This window comes from Manacus vitellinus, unplaced genomic scaffold (assembly GCF_001715985.3).
Source record: "Manacus vitellinus isolate BGI_N305 unplaced genomic scaffold, ASM171598v3 scaffold_58_pilon, whole genome shotgun sequence".
Classification (NCBI taxonomy): Eukaryota; Metazoa; Chordata; class Aves; order Passeriformes; family Pipridae; genus Manacus; species Manacus vitellinus.
Genome location: NW_021940671.1, coordinates 3,070,873 through 3,093,515, shown reverse-complemented (window position 1 = coordinate 3,093,515; position 22,643 = coordinate 3,070,873). Strand labels below are relative to the sequence as shown.

Sequence of the window (22,643 nt, the reverse complement as noted above, 5' to 3'; positions counted from 1 at the left end):
GGGAGCTACCAGGGCTGTTCCCAGAGCTGGGATGAACATTCCCAAGGGCTGAGGAGCAGCACCTGCCCAGGTGACACTCAGGGCTCTGTTTAATGGATCTCAGGGGTTTGTTGCTGGGTTTCTGTGAGCAGCTGCAGAGGTGCCCATTTCTCTGTTCCAAAGTTCAGCCTGGATTTGCTGGAGCTGGTGCAGCAGGATTTCTGTTCCCTGCACAGCCACTGCTCAGATTCATTATCTCAACACTCCTCTGCTAACTTTCCCTTTCAAGTCTCTGTGGTTGCAGTCAAAGGTTCTGAGGATTAAACAGTGAAGTGTTTATCTCTGCTTTCATCTACCTGGAGAGTATGTAAGAGAAAAAAAGGGAATGATCATAAATTAAAGGGAATGGTAATAAATTACAAAAATGTCTCGGAAAAAAGAGAGTACAGCACGTTGGAAATGATTTTCCTTTCTTTTCTTTTTCAGATGACATGTTTGACCTCCCATTCCCAGATGACATGGACAATGACATTAGAATTTTAATAACAGGGAATCTTCACTCTTCACCAAATTCCTCCCCAGTTCCTTCCCCTGGATCACCATCTGGCACTGGAGTGGGATCTCACTACCATCACAGCAGGGTAAGGCTGGAGCACCAGGGGGCACCTGCTGCTTAAAAGGAAACACAAAGAAAGACCCAAATCCTCCAACAAAATCACTTCTTCCTGTAGGTTCTCACACATAATTAGGTCAAGAGCCAGCAAAAATCAGGTTAACACTGAAGGTGCTGGTTCAGTCCTGCTGGAGAAGGGGCTCTGCAGTGTTTGCATCTCCCATGTTAATTGTTGGTGTACAAGGTAACTGAGAGGAAGAGAGGAGGAGGAGGAGAGAGAGGCTTTATTTCTGTGTGGCAGAGCCATAGCTGATGACCTGCACAAATCCAATCTGTTCTCATCCATTCCTTTCTGGACAATCACTCAGAATGTCCCTGGCACAAAGTGACAAGTTTCTGAGAGAAAGGAAGCAATGACAGCCCTGTTCCCAGGGATTTCTGGGAGGCAAGAAGGGAGATAATTCTCCCAGTGATGAAACCCTGCCCGTGGAAACTCCACAGGTGCTGGATGGTTATGCAAATGTTGTTTTCTTAGGAATATTTAGCCCAGAGCACATAGTGTTTGTAAGTAATTTTTGTTTGAAGTGGCTTTTATAAAGTCAGTTCCAACATCAGTGATCACTTAAAATGCAAATTATTTGTGGTAATTCAAGGTATTTTTTTGAATTAGCTTTTGCATAACTTAGATCAGGTTTAATGGAACACTCACTCCTGCATTTAATTGTGTGAGACTGAGCTGTTCTCTTAAAATGGTTTCCATCACAATTAGGTGGAAGTTTGATGCTTCATAATTTCCTTTGGAGAAGTTTTATTCCAAAAGTAGTACATTAAAAGCAGTACCATATTACTTCTTTACTAAATAATACAGTATTTTATTACAGAAACAGCCCAACTTTTATACCAGAAACAGAGAACCCCCTGCATTTAAAAGTTCTGGGTTATTTGATCTGAATAATTTCTTTGGATGTGGATCTGGACTATCACTGGTGGCTTTGAAGTCTCAGGGGAGACTGTAAATGTGGCAGGAGAGGAAGTGCAGAGCAGGTACTGAGAGGAGGTGTAGGTCCAACCCAGATACTCCCCCTGACTGGTGCTGCTCATTCAGCCTGTGCCAGAGCATTCCCACCTGTGGATGGAGTGTCCTGAGACAGGAACTCCCACTCCCTGAACACCACTGGCTAAGTGGTGGCAGTGTCACCCCCTGGAAGGACAGTGTCCTGTCTGTGTTCTCCTGACAGCCTCTGCCAAATGCCTCAGTGGCAGCTGAGCACAGAGTGTGAGGGAGAAGGGGCTCCTGCCTCAGCCTCAGGAGTGCTGACCCTGTTTTGTGAGCTCAGACCACAGCACTTTGTGCTGATGGTGCAGCTCCTCCTCCAGAGGTAAGGAACGGGGCTGGCCCTGGTTATTCCAGGCTGGGATGGGGGCAAATGAAAGGTTCTGAGTTCTGTGACCAAACCCTGCAGCCAGAAATCCCAGCCCCTCACTCAGGGCACTTCCTTCTCCTCAGTTCACTCTGCAGGGTCTGTTCTGTAGCACTTCCACAAACACCTTTACAGGACTCACTCCCCATGGAGCTGCTCAGGAGCAGCCCTGGGAGTTAATGGCCAGGAGAGACCTGGACAGAGTAATTCAAATTAACCATTAACACAGGGCTGGTAATTGCAGTGTAATTCTGTTTTTAACCAAGCCCAGCGTGTGATCATCCCCTGGTGGGGCGGGAGGTCAGGCCTGTCCCTGTGTCCCATAATTGATGGCTGTGCCCAGGCCAGGCTGAGCCTGCTCCAGGCTCCATGGAATGCTTGCCTTCCTGGGATTCCTGACCAGGACCTGCAGTGAAGGGTTTGAGATTAAGCTGGTTTCTGTGCAGGGGAATATTTTAGGGTTTTTTTTTAACCTATTGACATAAAAGGTATTTATGGATTAAGTGAGCTGCTCTCCCAGTTCTGCAGGGATAAATTACAAGCTAAAACACTTTGCAGGCTTCTTTTGGGTTTTTCCTCTATGAAATGAAAGTAAAATAAGAAAGAGTGTTTCCAAAGTGTGTGTTCCAAACACATTTAAAATAGTAATATGCTGTGGAGTGGGCTGGCAGGCACCTTCTGATAGCTCAGGAGATCCCTGTGGATCATGACAGCTCAGGATATGTGTACACACACACACAGGACAGCTTCCACCAAGCACTGCTGTCCCACAGCCTTGGGAATGGAAGGCTCATCTGGTATGGTATGGAAAGGTTCATCTGGGCTTTACTGCACAGAAATAGAATCACAACCACACTTGCTGACAAGGAGCGACTCAGAGTCTGAAGAAATTAGTTTTACAGCCCATTTCTTGTTTAACTCTCTCCTCTCCAAGTAACTCTTTGGTCCATATAAAACAACGTGAGTAACTAACACTGCAAAGATGGAGTCTATATATAAATGAATAAAGTGACATAAGTGCAAAAGCAGGACATATTTTCCTCTCTCTTCCCCTGCCTGGCAATACAAATGTAATCCAAGCACAGTAACTGCTGTGCAAGGGGCCAGAGCCAGGAGCAGAAGTGCAGCAGTTTTTTCCAAAGCCATCACTGCAACTCCCTGGAAAAGCAACACAACCAGCCTTACCCAGCTGCAGATCCTCTGTTCTCCCACGCTGGAGTGTGGCACATCCTTCCAGGGCTGGAGGCAGGAGGATGTGCAGTGCAGACTGCTGGTGGGATGTGCAGAGGAAAAGCCTGTGAGGGTTTCTGAAGCCCAGTCCCACACTGGTCTGCTCTCCATGGGCACTCAGGTTGCTGTTCAGAGTCACAGCCAGAGCTCAGTACCTCTGAGTGACTCTGTAGCATCAAATTCCACATGTTCTCCATCCAGTTCAGGAGGTTGGTGTTGCTGTTTGGGAATCTGCAGTGCTGCTGGAGCATCAGCCTGGAGAACCAACTGCAGGGGGGAAAAGGGATTAGACAACTTAGAGCAAGATTCCTGAATGACTAAAGGGTGGCTCATTAATCATAAGACAGTAATTAGCAAACAAAACCAGTGTTACTGGAGTGGGATGTAATGACCTAAACCAACAGAGCTGCCTTTCCCACTCCTCTTTCAGAGCCAAGGGGAACGTCTCCTGTCCAGGGAAGCCCCTGAAGAGCTGAAGCAGCAGCCTCTGGCCCTGGGGTACTTCGTGTCGACTGCCAAAGCTGAGAACCTTCCACAGTGGTTCTGGTCCTCCTGCCCTCAGGCACAGAACCAGTGTCCCCTCTTCCTGAAGGTCTGTCCTGCTCCACAGAGCACTTGCTGTCCATTGCTATTTCCCTGCTGGTAGAGTTTGCACATTGGAGACTGTGGTGTCAGGGTGAACCTGAGACCTCCCCCCAGAACTTGTGAGGTGCCCACAGCAGACCTGGTTCAGCTGCTGGAGATCCACTGAGCCCTGGGCAGTCCCCTGCAGCTTCTTGTGTGAATGAATCATAAAATGTGAGCTGGTGAAAAGCAGGGGGAAAATGTGTCCTGAGTGGCATCACATTCAAACAACATATAGAATGATAAAGTTAATACCTCTTTTTGATCCACTCCCAGCTTAATTAAGAAATCTTAAACATCTTTTGAAGTTTCTTAACTAAATTTTTTCCTCAGGCAAACAAAGCCATTCCAGGGCTGATGTGAGCAATGACCCACAGTCACCATGGCAGGCTGGGGCTCAGGCAGCACCTCATGGGCAGAGCACTGAGCCTTGGGCCTTACACAGAGCCTTGGTCCCTACCTAGAGCCTTGGACCTTATATAGAGCCTTGGGCCTTCCCCTGAGCCTTGGTCCTCATACTGAGCCTTGGGCCTTACACAGAGCCTTGGTCCCTACATAGAGCCTTGGGCCTTACACAGAGCCTTGGGCCTCACACTCTGCCCTTTACGGACACACATCCCTCAAGAGTGTGCATTTCTTTAAACCCACACAAGGGAGATGTCAAAATAATATGAAAAATAAACCACCCTGGTTTTGGAGCTAGAGATGAAGTTTTATGTTTTTATGGCCTGCTGCTGGGAGAGCCTGGAGACTCAGTGTGGTTTGTTACTGAAACTCCAAAAGAACCACTGGCACAGCCCAAGGGTTCCCCTCATCTCTTCCTCCCTGACTAACATGCAGAACAGAATTCAGTGTTCTTTTTTTAAAGATCCTTGATTCCAGTCAAAAAGAAAAGTTTATTTAAAAAGTAACCATTAACTTGGAAATACCCGTGGTTGTGGTGTGTCCAACCCAGAACTGCCAACTTGCTGCTGTCCTGAGGTGATCCAGAATGGATCTGTTCCCTGGGAATCTTGAGCAGAACCTGCCAGATGAGGATTAACTTTTGCTTTCTCCCTCTGCACAGGCCTCACTGCATCACCACATCTCTGTAGCGCAGACAGACGAGCTCCTACCTGCCAGAAATTCTCAGCGAGTTCCTCACCCCCTTGACTCTAAAACTACATCAGATGTCTTGAGGTAACACCTTTTAGGTTCTGCACTTCCTCCCTAAAGGTTTGGGCACTGACTTCAGGGGTTTCAGAGGGATCTTTCCAACCTGGCAAAGTTATTTGTGGGTTTTATCAGCAGTTTATAACTGTGCTGTGCCCTACATGTGTCTGTGGGCAGTGGAGCATCTGCTCCAGCTGCTGTCTCCTTCCCCCCCAGGGCAGGGCTTTGAGGGGGAATTCAGTGGGTTTCCTACCCCTATACACAACAATCCAAAGGAAACTCAGAGGCAGCTCAGCCTCACCAAGGAGACACCTTGGTTTGCCTCCCACAGATTGTCCTGTTCACTCAGGGTCCAATCTGGGCTGTGCCAGTGATTATTTTTACTCACCCAACCAAATGGATTTATAGGAGATAGAAGTACCCTCCTGATACCACTACTGTAGGAATTGGGATGTAATGGAGACATTGCTCCTGAATTAATGCAGAGAGGATGCTGGGTTGTTCAGGATAACCAGAGGCCTGTTTGCCTCCAGGTCTGTGTTGTGAGAGCACACAGTGCAGGACACACCAGGGAGCAAACAGAGTATCAACAGGGAGCAGGAAGAGTAATCTAATTTGGGAAACTGGTGGTGTATTATTCCAGAAGATCTGAATTTGCACCCTCTTAGAGGACTGAGCTCTCAAAGCTGTCTTGGGGTACTGAGGATGCAGTGAGTGCATAGGGAGGGGATGAGATGCAATGTAAGTTACAAGAGGAGAAAGTCTAATCAGACACAGGATCCCAGGAACAGGGTGATCAAAAACTGGCACAGGTTGCCCAGAGAGGCTGTGGAACACCTTAGAGGTGCTCAAGCCTCAGGGCTTTGAAGACAGTGGCCTTGGAACCTCTTTGAGTCCACCCTCTCTAGCTGGGGAGGCCCTGCATTCCAGTTTGGTTCCAGTTCAGACGTTGCAAAACGGAAAACTCTGCTTCCCCTGCTTCCCAGTGAGGTCCCTGCTTTGCCACCCCCCTGGCAGTGCTGTCAGAGCCCCCTGTGGGTCGGTGTGGCCGGGCTGAGCAGTGCTGTGTGCCCCCAGGTTCGTGCTGGAGCAGTACAACGCGCTGTCCTGGCTCACGTGTAACCCGGCCACCCAGGACCGCAGCTCCTGCCTGCCCGTGCACTTCGTGGTGCTCACCCAGCTCTACAACGCCATCATGAACATCCTCTGAGGGACACAAAGCACTTCTTCTTCCTCTGGCTTCGGCCCCCCTCGGCCTGACAGACGTGCCACAGCCCGCAGAGCCCACGGTTCCGCTCCTCTTCAGCCCAGTCCCGTGCTGTGCCTCTGTCCCCCCACAGCGCACGGGGATCCCGCAGTGCTCGGAACTGAACCCCCATCGGCACCTCCGGCAGCTTCAGTCCAAAATCTGGGAACATCCAAGAACAGTGAACACAGAGTAACCTCAAGCCAGTGTTAGTTTGGTGGCCCAGTAACTACTGGTCGGTGTGTGATTATTTTTTTTTTACTATTTTATTTTTTTAAGGAAGACTACAGGATCTTTTGTTTTGCATTAGGAACTGATGCACAACCGAGAGCAGGCTCGGCCCTGCCAGCAAAACCACCTCGTGGTGACCAGCTGGGGTGTTTTGTTGTTTGATCTTCGTAAACTGGGACTTTGCAGGAGGAAAAAAAAAAACCACGACCACAAAACCACACAGCTGTAGTCTCGTATAAATATTGGAGTTTTCTGTCTACCTGGAGTTCCTGTCAGAGTGGATCGGGATGAATGCATGCATTTGTTACCTGTCCATGTAGATATGAATGGTCTGGAGATACTTTATTTATTTTTAGGTTTGGGGAGGGGAGGGATTAAGTTATAAAGGACCAGGAACAGTAGAATATCTTCAAAATCCAGCTCCGTTCCACTGTGGGGTTATTTATCTACAGACCTCTCACTCTTCTGCCCCAGAAATCAAAAGTGAAGCTCTTCACAGTTCATGTCCAAGCTGGGAAGGGAAGGATATATTGCATTTTCAGGAATTCTCACCTGGGTTTAGCCTGGTTAAAGCAAGGAATGGCCAGTGTTCAATGAAGGAAAACACTACCTAAGGGAGAAGAGTGAGAGAGAGGTAGGGAGGAAAAATACTTTAAAGCCCAGTGTGAGGGCGAGTGGAAAGTGGTAAATGAATCTATCATAGAGCTCTGATTGAGATATATTTCCAATAAATTCAGTGATGCCAGAAAGCTATTTACTGCAAGCCAGGTCGCCCTTGAATTCTGGGCACACTCGTCCAATGTACATATCCAAAAATACGATTTGTTTTTTTGTTTACACTAAATCAGTTGCAAACCTGGTGTATTTTTGTCTGACTATAGGAATATTATTTCAAAGAAATAATTTTTAAACAAACAAACAGACAAGCAAGAAGTTGTATGGTTAAATTAGTACTTGAAAAAGCGACACCAACCGTGGTGGCAAAGCAGTGGGATGGTGGGGAGGGTTTTTATGGCTCCTTCATCCCAGGCTCTGAGGGGTTGGGGACTTCCAGCCCCTTTTCCTCGTGTTTGGGGGGGCACTGGGCAGGGGTTGGGTCACTTTGGTCAGGCTGAGTGACCTTCTGACCTGTCCAGGGAGAAAAAAAAAAAAAAAACAACAAAAAACCACCGAGTTTGAAAAAAAAGTTCTTCCAAAAAAAGACTTTTCGTGTGTTCTGGTTAAAAATAATAATAATAATAATAATAATTAAAAAAAAAAAAAATTTAAAAAAAATAAAATTCTATGGTTTTAAAAAGTATTTTTCTTGAGATGATGTAACATTTAAAACAAATTCTATAAAATAATTAAAAAAAAAAAAGAAAAAAAAGAATTGCTTGTGTAATGAGAAGGTGGAGGCAGAGGAGGAGCCTGTAAATGGATTATTTCCTTCTCTGCACACACCTCCACGTGGGTATCGTATCCTCTTTGCAATGTATAGGTTAAAAAAAAAAATCTGATATCAAACCATTTGTATCTAATGTGTACAGTGTAAAATTGACTTTAAAAATATTGCAGTACTATTTTTTCTTAATCAGAAAAGAAAATTCTCAAGGCCTTTTGAAGAGCATAAAAAGATGAAGATTGTAAACTTGTATAAAAAAAAAAATTTAACTTGGGGAGGAAAAAAATGTAAAGTAGACATTTGTAATCTTTTACCATTTGGGGGTTATTTGTTCCCAGGATTCATCTGAACTTTGGATTATTATTTTGTTTATTGTTTTTAAATGGGCCGTTTTTATCCAGGGGCGTTTCTTCCCCACAAACCTGGTTCTAAGCAAAAATTAGAAATAAAAAAAAAAAAAGGGCAGCAAGGAGTAGTTTTCATCTGGTGTCTTTTATTTAATTTTTTTAAGTTAAGAGAAGCTGGTGACATATTTATACGTTTTTGTGCAAAATAAATGAATGGCAATAGATTTTAAAGAAAAAAATCTTATGTACTTCAGTGTGAAAAGTTCTGTATAATATTTCCCTTAAATATGCATTATTTTACTTGTGAGTTTTTTACTGAATTAATCTGAAATGTACAAGCCCTGGCTTTCCTACAGAGTGAAGAAACTTATTTTATTTTTTCTTTTCTTTTTTTTTTTTTTTTTAATTTTTTTTTTTTTTTAATTTTTATTTCTAACTTTGGAAAATCATGCCTAACTCAGAATTCTTCTGGCAGTGGTTTGGGCTGACGGGAGGGGAGGGGGGGGATGTCCAGCATGCTTGTATGTATATTTCAGAACCTTTTTTAAATGTAAAAGCTGTACATTTCTGGGGAGTTCTGAAGTTCTTTTTTTTTTTTTTTTTTATTTTTTTTTTTTTTTTTGGTTGTTTTTTTTTTTTCTCTGAGCATTTTGCAGTGAGCTTCTTTTATATATAGCCGACAATTTGAAAGAAAACAAAAAAAAATGTGAAGTTCATTTTAAATCTACAGTATATCGCTGGTACAATACACTAAGAAAAAAGACTTTGATAAAAAGAAACAATAATAATAAAAGACCTCCATTTTAAATGTCATTCATATATACCTTGTGGATGAGAGCTATATACTTTTACACACTTTTTTAGATGAATAAATTATTGAATTACTGAAACTGCTGGTGGAGTTTTCTTCTTGGGGGGTTCTGAGCTCGGAGGTTTCAGCATTCCCTGGCAAGGTGCAGATCCGTGGGACAGGAATGGAGCTGGGATGAAATGTTTCAGTTAAATGTTTAAATTCGGTGTCAGTGCTGAGATGAGCAGTAAAATCCTGCCCGAGGGGGTGGGTGGGAGCAGCCTGGGATAATCCAGCCTTTCCATGAGCAATTCCAAACACAGGAGGAATTCTCTGTGCTGCAGGTGAGTCTGACAGGAGGTGGCAGTGGCACAAGGGGCCTGGCTGGGCCCCCTCCCTGCCCAGGGACAGGGACAGGGACAGGGACAGGGTGGCTCCAGGACATTCCCAGCATCAGCCCCACCCCCTGTTCCCAGCAAAGCTGTGGAATCCCATCCTGGAGGAGCTGAAGACTCAGTGGAGCCATCACTGAGCAGCAGTTCTTGGGGTGTCTGTGCAGGGCCAGGGGCTGGGCTGGGTGATCCTTGTGGGTCCCTTCCAGCTCTGGATGCTCTGGGATTCTGGGATGATTGTGCCTGCTCTGGGCAGGGCCTGCTTGGACTGCTGGACCCAGGAGGTCCCTTCAGACCAGGACACTTTCGGTTTACAGACAGGCAAAAATAACACTCAGTGAACAACCAGAGCCCCCAGGGCTGCTCCTAAACGGGACCAGAGGCCTGTTCCACGTTCAGCTCCCACAGGAATAGTTTTGGGAAAAACTTAGGGCTGAACCTTCAGATAAGGTCTCATTTTCTGTACTTCAAGAAGTGAAAACCTGTGACCTTCCTAAGCACATTTTAAATAGTCTGAAATTTTTCCCTTTCCATCCTTAATCGTGGTGCCACCCCCCAGCTGTGGCTGTCCCAGGATGCAGGAGGGATCCAGCTGTGGCCATCCTGGGATGTGGGGGGATCCAGCTGTGACCATCCTGGGATGCAGGAGGGATCCAGCTGTGGCCATCCTGGGATTAAGGAGGGATCCAGCTGTGGCCATCCCGGGATGCAGGAGGGATCCAGCTGTGACCATCCCAGGATTAAGGAGGGATCCAGCTGTGACCATCCTGGGATGCAGGAGGGATCCAGCTGTGACCATACAGGGATGTGGGGGGATCCAGCTGTGGCCATCCCAGGATTAAGGAAGGATCCAGCTGTGGCCATCCTGGGATGCAGGACGGAGCCTTCTCTTACACCAGTGCTGGCTGAGGGAGTTTCTGCAGACCCAAATTCCTTTCCAGCTGCTCTTCCCAGCTCCCTCCCTTGCAGAGTATCCTAAAAGAACTCCTTTTCCATGAGGAGCTGGAGCCCACAGGTGCATCCAGTGACTGGGTGCAGGAATTGCCACTCTGTTCCGTGGGTTTGGGATTTCCTCTGTAGCTGTTAATTCCAGTCCACTTGAATTCTGGTGCATCTTATTTCTGAATTCAGACAGTTACACAATACTCCCTAAGATTTTTCCTTTTTTTTTTTTTTTTTTTTTAACTTTCAAGTTTGTATCTTTTAGTCCACTTTCCTTTTGGTAAATTCTGGTACTTAATGACACTGTGCAATTCCCTTGTGTAAGTTCCCACAGAACAGCAGCACTTTGGTCTTCCCCTGTGAGTGCTGTGGGTACCTGGAATCGCTGCACTGGTTAAATGGAGATTACTTTGTGGCTAATTTATTGGCTTTAAAGACAAAACTACAGACTAAATGTTCCATGAGGACTGTAAGGAAGAACTGAAAACACTGAAATCTCAGTTGATTCATAAGAATAATGGAATATTTATGACACTGGGCACAGTACTGTGGTGATGGGCCCTTCAATACCAATAAAGAAAATGTTTTTAAAGATCAGGCTGACATTAAACTGCTTTTCCTCTCTCAGCTGCCATTTCTATTTTTGACAAAATGTTGTGGCCACCTGAAAACCATTTCAGCACATGTAGAAAGCAGCAGAAATCATGAAGTAAACATGAGGTTTATGGCCAGTCTCTCCCCATTTGCAGTGGAAATGGAAACAGCCCTGAGATCCCCAAACAGGAAGTCTTTGGTCTCTAACAACAAAGCAGGATTTATAAAATTGTGCTGTTTCCACTTCCCTATTTTGACACTGACCCTCAACCCTCAGCCCAAGGTTTCTGTGGCAGCCCCTGGTTTGTGCTCCACTGGCTGTTCCCTGACCAGGCATCAAGGCAGGAGTCCCAGGGGGCTTCCCAGGGGACATGGAAACCTCAGGGCTGTTCTGCTGAAACCTGAAATACCCTTCAAAGGCCTGGGAGAAGGTGACACCAGTCTGGGTGTGAGGCCAGCTCCGAATTCAGGCTGCCCTGAGCTGTTCATGGGTAAGACCCCACCTGAGCCCTGCTCCAGGCTGAGACCATTCCATGTGTGGCAGCTCTGCCTCTGCTTCCAGACAGTGTAACCAGGGATGAGCATACCCAAGAGAGCTCACAGAAGCTAAAACCATAGAATACATGCTGGTTTATCTGATAAACATGAGCTTTTTTTTTGCTTAGTGAAACCTTTCAGAATTAGGATTTTAAAAAGCTCCCCCGAGGGCCCCTTTGCAGCAGGGACATGGAACTGCTGGGAACTCTTCCTACAAGAATGTCTTTCATGGTCCTGCAACACCTGCCAGAATTCCCTGTTTGCTCCACAGAGCCTAGGCCCCAAAGCCAGGCTCTCCTTTGAGTTCTGAACCCACCCTCTGGTACCCAGCCACCTCCTCTGCCTTCCCAGCCCAGGAACTGAGGGTCTTTCCTGCCTCACACACCCCTTTTGCTGTGGGACAGACATTCCACTCCAGACAGACCTGCTCCTGCAGGATCTTTGCCATCTACAGAGCACCATCAGCTCCTTCCCAGGCAGGGATGCTCATCCAGCTGGGTCCTTTTAGGGGACACAGAGAGGCCAGCAGAGAGCTGACACAGCCCACATGGCAGCCAGGGCAGGCCTGGGGCCTTCACAAACCGAATTTATTTTCCTTACACAGTAAATTGGATGTATGTTTAAAAAAACTCCTACCAGCCTGACGCTCTCTTTGTTTTTATTTAAATATTTTGCCATTGGGAAAATGTCAGGCTGGTCTGAGTCTGGGAACAAACTACATCCTCAAATGCATTGCTGCTACTGGGAGTGTTTTGAGAACTTCCTGCCAAGAGAATCCCCATTAAAAAAGGATCACACAGCCCTGCAGGAAAACCTCACAGGTTCCTGTAATTCTGTAAAACCCAATCCCACTGATGAAAAAATCCCAAAGCAAGAGTTTTTGCCCTTTCAGCTGGGTGAATACTGTAAGAATTCTTTTTAAGCCAACCTTTTTTTCAGTTATACGGTCAGTGGCAGCTGTGACATGTCACCTTAATCACATCTATGCCACCTCTGCGGGACTGTCCTCATGGATAACCAGAAGCCACATCCCTGGTCTTCCAGCAGGGGTCACGTTTTGATGGCAAATGAAACTCCAGCTTCTTCCTAGACCGGGCTTTTAAAAAACCCAAATTAAAGCGCTCACAAGCTCCAGGGCTGGACCATTAAAGGTCAACCACGCGAGCAGGTGTGGGTTCAGCGGTCAAAGCCTCCACCCCTCTTGTAATCAGCGGCGGGGGTCATTTCATTGGTGCCTGGGGACAGGACACGCCGGGGAGGCAGGTGAGGGGGAAGGTGCGGATGGCAGGGCAGGGATTGTTAATCCCGGCAGGGTAATGGCCCGTGGAAGTGCTAAAAGAGGGGGCTGGAGCAGGTCCCCGAGCCGCCGGGTTCGGCAGCGTTTGGGAGTTCCCGGTAATCGCGCTGGTTTTTGTTTCCCCCTTCAGCGGCTGGAGCGTGTGTCCGGTGCAGGGACACACCTGCTGCACCCGGGAGAGAGGGAAGGGAGAGGGACCTGCGCGGGGACACGCAACAGCAGCGCTCAGCCCGGCCTCAGGGTGACTTTAGCCATAAAAACAGGGAGCCCAAGTGGAAAACAACTCGTACTTCAGCGTGGGGCTGGCCACCAAGGGCCCCGTTCTCTGCTGCAGCAGGGACAGAGGACACCCGTCAGCAGTGGAGCTGCAGATCCCCCCAGCACTTGTGTGCCCTTTGCACTTCGTGTTGCTACTTGGTTTTTTAAGTTGGGCCTTTCTGCTGGTGAAACGTTGCTTTTATGTAAAGAAATATCCCACTCGAGTGCTCATCCAACACCCTTTCCACAAGCACAGCACCTCCCCTCCCTGAACAATTTCAGCCAGAAGCCAAGAGAACGTAGACACTCATTTTCCCAGAATATCTGTGCTTTGCTCAGTTATTAAGGCAGTTTGGATGGCTGAGTCCACGGAGAGCACAAACCCTTTGCTGCAGATTCTTGATCAGGGGTGAGGGGGATGTGGGGTGACCCCTGTCACAGGTGCAGCCTCTCCAGCCCGGTTCCCTGTTCCTGTGACACTGGCAGCCCGGGGTGCCCGGGGGGTGAGGGGCACTGGCACTGTGTTAATGCATAACCTCGGAGTGCCCCGGGCCAAGCACTTCTGGAATGGAGCTGCTGTTCCAATTTGCTGGGCAGCCACTCTCCAGCCCTTCAGCCTCCTCAGCAATGGGTTTGCAGTTATTAAGGGTGCAGTTATACAGAACAACAGCTCCAGATTTAATAAGCAAGTAAGGAAGGCACGTTAAAGGGATTGGGTGGAGAGGAAAGAGCTGAACTCCAATTCTAAACCTGCCCAAACTGATGTGTGATTTTAGGCAAATCTTTGGCTTTGCTGCTCCCCTTGTCTGTGTAACAATTAATGGCACTGACACATTGTCTGGAGCTCTGGTTCATCGTAAGGGAAAGACTCTCAGCAGAATGCAGAGCATTAGTTTGCAAACTTTGGTCAAGGTGATAAAATATTATCCAGGACAATGAAAGCTAAAACTTCCAGCAAAGACTTACAGAGATCCCAGAATGTTGCAGAACTGGCCAATAAAATGTCAGAAGGAATTCATAGTGACGCACAAAATACTTAAAGAAAATGATGCCAAACACATAGATGTGGAACTGCCTCTAAACTGAGATATCCTAAGATATCCTAAGATAAATTTATCCTGAGATAAGTTAGGATGTAACATTCAAAAGATCTCATAGTTGCTGTAGGTATTTCCATGAATAAAAATAGCACAATGCCTTTGAAAAATTAACTGTGAGGACATAGAGAGAGAGAAAAAGAGTAAACCAGGAATCACAGTCAAGCCACTGCACACACCCAGCTTCCCTGGGCCCATCCAGGCACAGGCAGGGTGGAACAGAACTGCAAAGGTACAGAGAAGGATGACAAAATATGATTGAAGACATGGAATACCCATAACAAAAAAGACTAAACAGGTCAGCACCATTCACTCCAGCAAAAAGGAAGTGGGAAAGTGGGATGTCTGAGCCAAAAATGAGCAGAGCAGGCGTGTGGTGATGCCACTGAAGCAGCCCAAGCCCAGCCCTGTTCTGCTTTTCCCATGTCCTCTCACCTCAGGACACAGCTCCTGGTGACAAATCCCCTCTGGAACACATGGGATGGAGTCAGCACTTGCACACTGCCCAGAACTTCCCTGCCAGAAATGGCAGGTTGGTGACAGGCAGGGCCAGCACCTTCACCTCCTCCTCCCAGGTGCACCGAGGGCTCCTCTGGCTGTGCTGCAGGTAACAGTGCTGGGGCCCAGCAGGTTTTTATTAACGAGCTGCTCTCCTCATTCCCGACCCAGCCTGTCCGAGGAGCTTGGCTGAAATTGTAGCATCGTTAACACCCCATCAATGCTGTGTGAAACATGCCTGTGGGCCAAGGCTGGGGGAGTATCCATCTGGAATCCATCCCTGGCATGGATCAAAGTCTCATGAGAGCCTGTCCCTGGACATTTGGGAGACTCTGCTGTGAGGAGAGGAGCCCTGCAGGAGTCCTGAGCACTGGAGACATCTGATCAGGTCTGGCTGCCAGCAGCCCAACCTCTGTCCTTGGATTCTGCTCTGCAGAGGAGAACATCCCTTTGCAAAGGGACCTCGCTCATCTTTGACCAGCAGGAGCCAGGTGACCCCTCACTGCTTTGCAAGGTGAAACAAGGGTGAAGCTTCCAGCAAGGAGCAAGTCCCAGCTGAAGGGGAAAACTGAACTCTTGCAGTTAATCTGAGGAGGAAGCAGAAGAGCAGACATTCAGCAGCTGGCTGGACTGAGGAGCAAATCAGTGCAGAGATGGGATGGGGAAGGAAGACATTCCTATACAAAAGCTCTGCTTTGTTCCTGTCATACTTTGTGTCAAGGCATCAGGGAAGGAACTGTAAAATTTAGGACAATTTTTTTCAGAGTCCCAGGCCCTGGCCCTGCCTGACTGATAAAAACTGCAGGCCATAAATGCATCACATCTGTAATGCACATCTCAGGGCATTCAGGGCCTGCACCAGGCACACCAACCCAGCTGGGAACAGGACACCGTGCCCAGTTCTCCTCACTGGCCTGGACCACATCCTGCACTTCTCCAGAGATGTGGGGTTTCCACTGAGCAGAGCAGTGCAGAGGAGGTTTCATTTGGGATGGTGCCTGATAAGTTCCCACACAGCAGGGTGGCTGAAGGCTGAATTATCTCCTTCAGGGCAGCGAAGGACTGATATGCTTGAACTCTGTGAGGCTGGAGTTACTCAAACACCTCCTCTGACTTCAAGACTTTGGAAATAAATCAGAAGGGGGCTGATTAATGCCAAGCTCACACCCCGCTCCCCCTAAAGGCTCCAGAATTCAGGCATGGCATCCTTTGATCCAAGAGAAGACCTTGCAGTTGTATCTGTTGTGCCTGTCTCTCAACTAATGGACTCCTTTTCCCAGAGATTTTAACTCTGGCAGGACTTGGCCCTCAGCACATATCAATTGATGTATAGTGCTTGTCTGGACACATTTGGACCAGTTCTGATGCTCTGCCCCTTTCTTCTCTCCCCTGCTTTCCAAATAGCCATCCTTGACTGTTTACTTTGGCAACGCCTGCAAAAAAAAAATGGTCTCAATGAAAAGGAAAAATCCATTAGGAAAAGCCAGCTGAGTGCTAAAAGGCCCCTAATCAGTAGAAAGTTTAAAGAGCACCGCTCTGAGAGAGGCTGTGGTGCCTTTCCAACACCTTCCCAGCAATGTGTGAGGCTATGACATGTCAGAGTGAAGCCCCAAACACAGGCACTGTGCCAGAGGAGCTGCCTTCCTTAGTGCTGAGGGGAGCGCGTGTGTCCGGGTGGGTGGTGAGGAGGGAGCTGCTCGTGTAGGATCAGCTCCATCACAGCAAACAACTGCACCCAAATGTGTAAGGTTTCACCCAGCTGGTCACAGCACACAGCCCTGGCTGCTCCCAGCCAAAGGAGAAGTTTATCTGCAGCTCAGGATTACAACTTGAGCGAAGCCGGGGCTTGGATTTTCAGGGCCGGGGAAGGTCAGAGTAAGGGGATCTCACAGAGCCTGCTGGGGCAGCAAAGCAGTGCTGGGAGAGGATCTGCTGCTGTGGAGAAAGAAATGGCCTCAAAGTATTGTCTTCTTGTTGTCTGAAACTCTGAATTCAGCCAGGAGCTGGAGAAGGCAGGGAATACAGCTCAAGCTAAAATGCAGCTGCCCAAGAAACACCTCTGAGCTACTGGTCCCAACTGAGAGGTGATGGTTCCCTTCAGCTACGAGGCAGCCAATGCTCCAGGCTGGGTAGACTGCCCTGCTTTGGGTTGAAAATCTGTACTTCAGACACCATCACCTAACATTTCACAAGGTCACCAAACTACAGAGTTCAAAGCATCACACAGAAGTCAACAAACCACTCCTTTCAGTCCCCCTACGAAGAAAAAAGTTGCATGTTTTTCTTTCAGGGAGTGATCAAAATATTTGTAAAGAATCTGTTGCTCTATGAATTGTTTTTTTTAAAGCTTGATAGAAACAGTCAGGGTTGGGTTTAGCTCCTTCTCCTTCATCTTCTGGAGGTTTTAATTCATTGTGTGAGGGAACTCAGGCACAACTTCCCTCTAGCAAGTCTATACCACTGAAGTGTGTGTGCACTGCAGTACCACAGGTGAGCTGTTATCTGTCACCAGGCCATGTAGAACCCTCCAGTCTATACAAAATTCTAAGACACAGCTAAAAAAAACCCAACAGTAATTGAAATTATGTTGGGCTACATACAAAGCCATTCAGGAGGCACAAGTGCCATTATATAAATATGAGTCTTTCAAGGTCTGGGGACGAACAAGCTTCCTCCTTTGATCTATCTGGAAACTTTAAACTTCAGTGAAGGGAAATTAGAAGTCCTATATTGTTTTGGGATATTCCATGAAGATTATCAGAGGGCTGGAGCCTCTCTGCTCTGGAGCCAGGCTGGGAGAGCTGGGGGGGTTCACCTGGAGAAGAGAAGGCTCCAGGAGAGCATGAAGCCGCCTGCAGGGCCTGAAGGCGGCTCCAGGAGAAGCTGGAAGGGTACTGGGGACAAGGGATGGAGGCAGGACACAGGGAATGGCTTCTCACTGCCAGAGGGCAGGGAGAGATGGGAGATTGGGAAGGAATTCCTGGCTGGGAGGGTGGGGAGGCCCTGGCACAGGTTGCCCAGAGAAGCTGTGGCTGCCCCTGGATCCCTGGAAGTGTCCAAGGCCAGGGTGGACGGGGCTTGGAGCAACCTGGGCTAGTGGAAGGTGTCCCTGCCCATGGCAGGGGGTGGGATGAGATGATCTTTAAGGTCCCTTCCAACCCAAACCATTCTGGGATTCAAAGTGTCTTAATGTCAACTTTTAAGAATCTTGCATTTTACAGGAAAGCAAGAAGCCATTTTTGGTACTCTTGGAAGACTTCCCATAACTCCACAACCAGCAGGTATCCTGGGCCTTCCCAAGGGGTCCTGGACTGCTGGCACAGTGTGGACAGGCTGCCATAGTAAACCAGCCCCATGAGGGCAAAGCTCGTCCCCCTTCAGTTATTCAATTTTCTCCTTACAGAACTTGATTAATTCAGTGCTTTCACCTGTCTCTGCCCTCGGCCAGCCCTGAATTCCCACCTGTGTCTCCTGCTGACCAATCCCAGCAGCCTTCCAGGTCCCCACAGGTGATAGAGATGCACCCACCCGCCCTCCTTCCTACCTACAGAAGCCCTATATAAGACCTTCATGGAGAGCCTGTGGGTTTTTTTGTTTGGTTGTTTTTTTTGAAAAGATGTTTGGAGGTTTTGAAGCTGTTTCAGGAGCTGTTACCAATCCCTGGGGTCACTCTCTACCTACAGAAGTCTGCAAGGTAAGAGGACTTCTTTTGTAATGATAAACTCTTTGTGTATGTGTTGCTGTGTTGGTGTTTTTTTCTGCTGTGCTCCCTGGTGGTTCGGTTTATTTCGTGTCTTTATTTGGAAGCACATGTGCAGATAAAGATGTTTCCTGGCAAGCTGCTGGGTTTTTTTGCCTGGTGTTGGCTGTTTTGAGGACATGTGCTTGTTCTGGTTGGGTTGCAGTTCTCTGGCTGCACAGGTTAGGTTGGAATTTGGCTGTGAATGTGGTCAGGTTTGTGTTGGGTTGTTTTATAACAGGCTGTAGTGGCTGCTTATATCTCTCCAGAAGGAGCTCAAAAAATAATTTACATTGTCAATACCCCCATCTTACAATCAGTAGCAGATATTACTCTAATTTCTGTTGCTCAGGAAGTCTGAAAAGCTTAACCAGCAGTGATGAGCTAAACTTTGATTCTCAGGCCTATGTTTGTTACTGTTCTCTGTGCTCTCTTTTCTTATCTTCACTGTAAGAAAATCAGCTCTTGGGATAAGTATTTGTTCTTCATCCTTAAGAGATTGAAATTTCAGTAGTAGGTAGAAATTTTCAGTAATAGATTGAATTTTCTAGTAAAAACTTTGTTGCTAGGAAGGACTTGCTGGAGGGCTGGTGATGCATTTAATGACAGCAGTGCTGCCTGCATGGCAGGGAGACAGGAGAGAGAGGCCACCTCTGAGTGCTGTGACAGGACATCTTCTGTCCTACTTGACACCTATTCTGTGGTTCTGACATGCTTTGGAGTGCCTCCCCTCTAATAGCCACAAACCTGTGAAGCACTTGGCATTCTGCAATGCTTGAGAGATGCACTGAAAGCTGCATAAAGGGGTGTATAGCAGGAGACATGATCAGATTTTATGCAGAATTAATGGAGGTGAGGTTTAGGCAGAAAAATATGTGCTTTCATTTTCTGTTGGTTTGGCTTTGTTGGGTTTTGTCCCCTAATTTTTCCACGTTGAGGTTTCAGTGCTGCTCAGCTCATGACTTGTCTCTGACTAGGACCAAGGTGTTCCTTTCCCTGCCCAGCTGCGGGTGGGCAGTGACAGTGCTCCAACCACCACCCCTGCAGCTCTCCCGGCCAAGTTCAGCCGAGGATCTGTCACTTGGGCAGCAGAGTCTGGGAGCCTGAACCATTTGCAGCTCCTGAACGTCTCTGGAAGAGCGAGGGTCATAAAAGCCCTTCTGAATGGGCACTTTACTGACAGCGCTCACCTTTAATGGCTTTTTTGTGAAGTTACAGCTTGGCTTTTAGGCCCTTTTTGCAATTCATCACTTAATCCATACGTGCTCCCCGGGCCAAGAGCCGGACAATGGGGCCCACTGTGTCTGGTTTTGTTATGGAGCAGCCGGAGTGGCTTTTAACTAAAACAATGTATCTGCAGGAGAAAAATGTATTCACCTTGAATTCCCAGCGGATCCAACTTACTTAAGGCAGCTCTGCAGACACTGGTGTGTGCAATCAATGAAATCAAAACTGAAGCCATGGAAGTATGGCAGAAAGGAGTAGGAATGTATATGCCTTTGCATGTATAAAATATGAGGGGAGGAAATGTGCAGGGAGGAAGGAAACAACTTGCAGCGAGCTCTGGAAAAAGACCATTTTTTTTTTTCTGATATGAAGTTTTTCATGATTAAATGTAAGGGTATATTAGATTGGCAGATCAGGACTGTTATATAGCCCTGGAAACAGCTGGGGTCCCTTCTAAAGGCCCTTTCGAAAATTATGTGTCTTCTGGGACAGATCAGTCCTGTAATCCATTCGTCACTTCCTTTTAGGAACTGGAGGTGAAAAGATGGTAGAAGTGATCCCCCTGAACAGTGCTGCTGCACTGAGTTACCTGGGAACATGTTAAGTCCAGGGTGGCAAAACAGGGGGAGCCCAAACCCTGCTGGGACTTGGAATACATCCATCTAACCTGCCTAACTCTCCAGCTTCCAGACACAGGTGGAAAAGGGGTCTGCACACCCTTGTAGGGGGGAAAGGGGAAGGATTCCTTCTCTAGGCACCAAGGAAGTGTGGTACCTTCTGGCACTGCTGCCCATCTTTAACAGACCCCAGTAATCCATGATCACAGGATGGTTTGGGCTGGAAGGGATCTTAAAGCTCCTCTCATTCCCACCCCCAGCCATTGGCAGGACACCTTCCACCGGCCCAGGTTGCTCAGAGCTCCATCCAGCCTGGTCAGCCTTGGCAGAAGCCTTCACCTCCAGGAGGGAGCACCTCACTGAGGTCGGCTTGTGATCCCACATGTGCTTCCTCTTTCCAGGGTGCTGACTACTGTGAATCCAATGGGAGCAGGGATACCTGGTACAGGGAGGGACTGGGATTTGGGGTGGTGGGGGACTGGGATTAGTATCTACATCATCACCTTTTGGCTCACCTGACCACTTCACAGTGGGGCCCTCAAATGAGAGCACTTGGCACAGGGTAATCTTTATTTCCCCAAAACCTGAGCTGTCAAATTAAGATTATTTTTTTTAAATGAGATGAGATTTTTGGCTCAGGTTCCAGTTAAGCTAGTGTGGAAAGCTACACGTTTCTGGAGGTTTCTAGCAGCACTTCAAAAGACTAAAGTCGAGTCTCTAGAGAGCCAGTAGGGAACACTATACCCACCCATGGAATTTATCCCACTCTAATTTGGCTCTAGGCACCTAAAGTAGACACAAATTTGGCAGTCTAATAAGTGGGTGGCCAGTCTAATACTTTATAGAGTAGCAACCATTGACCTCAGTTAATTTTCTTTCAACAGTTGATCTCTTTCTACACTCATTCCACCCACGTCCTGATTTTTATCAGGCCTTCAAGTCTTCCAAAGAATCCCTCTCAGAAAGTGAAGCAGAACACATTCCCCTCCTTGACTTAAATGTGTAAGTGAAACCAAATCAGGCAACAAGAAATGGGCAACAGTGGCATTTGCCCGTGGGGCCTGGAGCTGAAGGCCTGTGTGCAGTGGGGCTGCTGAAGCATTAGCTCCATTTGCTTTTTGTCTCTCAGCCCCCCACACCTGCCTGCCATTTAGCTGCCTCTGAAGGCTGGCCAAGGGACAGCAGATCAAATAATAAAAGCCACATTGAAGCAGTGTTTCAGCTGAAACAGTATGAGTGGAGGCGAGATGGGGCTTGGAAAAGGCTCCCTGTAAAAGAGCCCACACGTACATGTGAGAAGGTCATTAACTCGTGCCTTGTGCTATCTTTGCAGTCTCTGCTCCCTCTCTCTCAATTATTACATCAGAAGGAAATGAGAGAGCACTTTGCCAAATACTAATGGACTTGATGTTTTCATAATCTCAAGTGCACAACAATCAGAGCTGTTTATTTTCCAAAGAAGATGGGAACCAGGGGAGGAGGCTGAAGACTGTGCCATTCTGTTAAGGAGGGGGGGAAAAAACCCTTATGGAGGAGAGCTGAGACTGAAAAACAAGCATCTAGGAACACTCATTTCTGGGATAAAGGTAGTGAGAGTGGCCAGATACTGTCCTGTCCTGTGCTCACCGACAGCACAGGCCCAAGCTTGCAAAACACTTCAGAATCCCATTTCAGCTTGACTTCAGAAGCTTTAGTCTGCTTTCTGTATGTCTGAATGTAATGCTGCTGCTCCATATTTGTCACTGAAGAGTAGCTGAAAGCATTCCTGGGTGAAATGTGGTGCTGAGGGGACAGAGGATGTGACTGAGCTGACAGGAGGGGTCAGTGCTGTTTGCTGTTCTCAGCAGCCAGTTTCCCCACACCTTGAGCCTGTGTGAAATCCCAGGGCCTCTTTACAAAGGGACCTCAGTAGGGTCCTTGTGCACCCTTACATTTGTGTTGGGCTACAAATACTGGGGTTCCCCCACAGAGCTAACTGGGACTGTGAGGTTTCTGAGCTGCTGGAACCACCAGGCCATTCCCCCTGGGGAAGGATTGACTTCCCTTTGAGATGTGATTCAGGAGCTATGGAGGGTGGGTTTTTTCCCACTAAGTGGAGCCCAAGTCATCAATAGGAAGATAAAGACACTTCATGTTCTTCCTTGCTGCTCAGAATTTGGGAGCCTCTGCCTCTGATAGGGGCCTTAAAATCTCAGTCCTCATTAGAGCAGAACAGACACCATTAACTGGAATGGCTGGTGTGGAAGTGATTTACCCAATCACACAAGTGAATTTTCAAAGGGTGCCACAGGAGCATCTTACATTGTCACACATGACCTTTCAAAGGTCATAACCAGAAAAAAAGGCTTTGCATCATTTGGGAGAGTGTTTGGGCTGAACTGGGACTTAAGGATGTTCCCAGTGTGTGCTTGTACTTATTTATTCCTAT

General features: G+C 47.5%; 1 protein-coding gene across 1 annotated transcript in view; it reads left to right on the top strand.

Moving 5' to 3' along the window:
- The window catches only part of MED13L (mediator complex subunit 13L), a 92,897-nt gene extending 85,139 nt beyond the window's left edge, over positions 1-7,758 (top strand). Inside the window, 4 exon segments of the mRNA XM_029963293.1 lie at positions 466-620; positions 3,674-3,835; positions 4,934-5,046; positions 6,097-7,758. Coding sequence (XP_029819153.1) covers positions 466-620; positions 3,674-3,835; positions 4,934-5,046; positions 6,097-6,229 — 563 coding nt within the window. The 3' untranslated portion in view covers positions 6,230-7,758.
- The last annotated feature ends 14,885 nt before the right edge of the window (positions 7,759-22,643 follow it).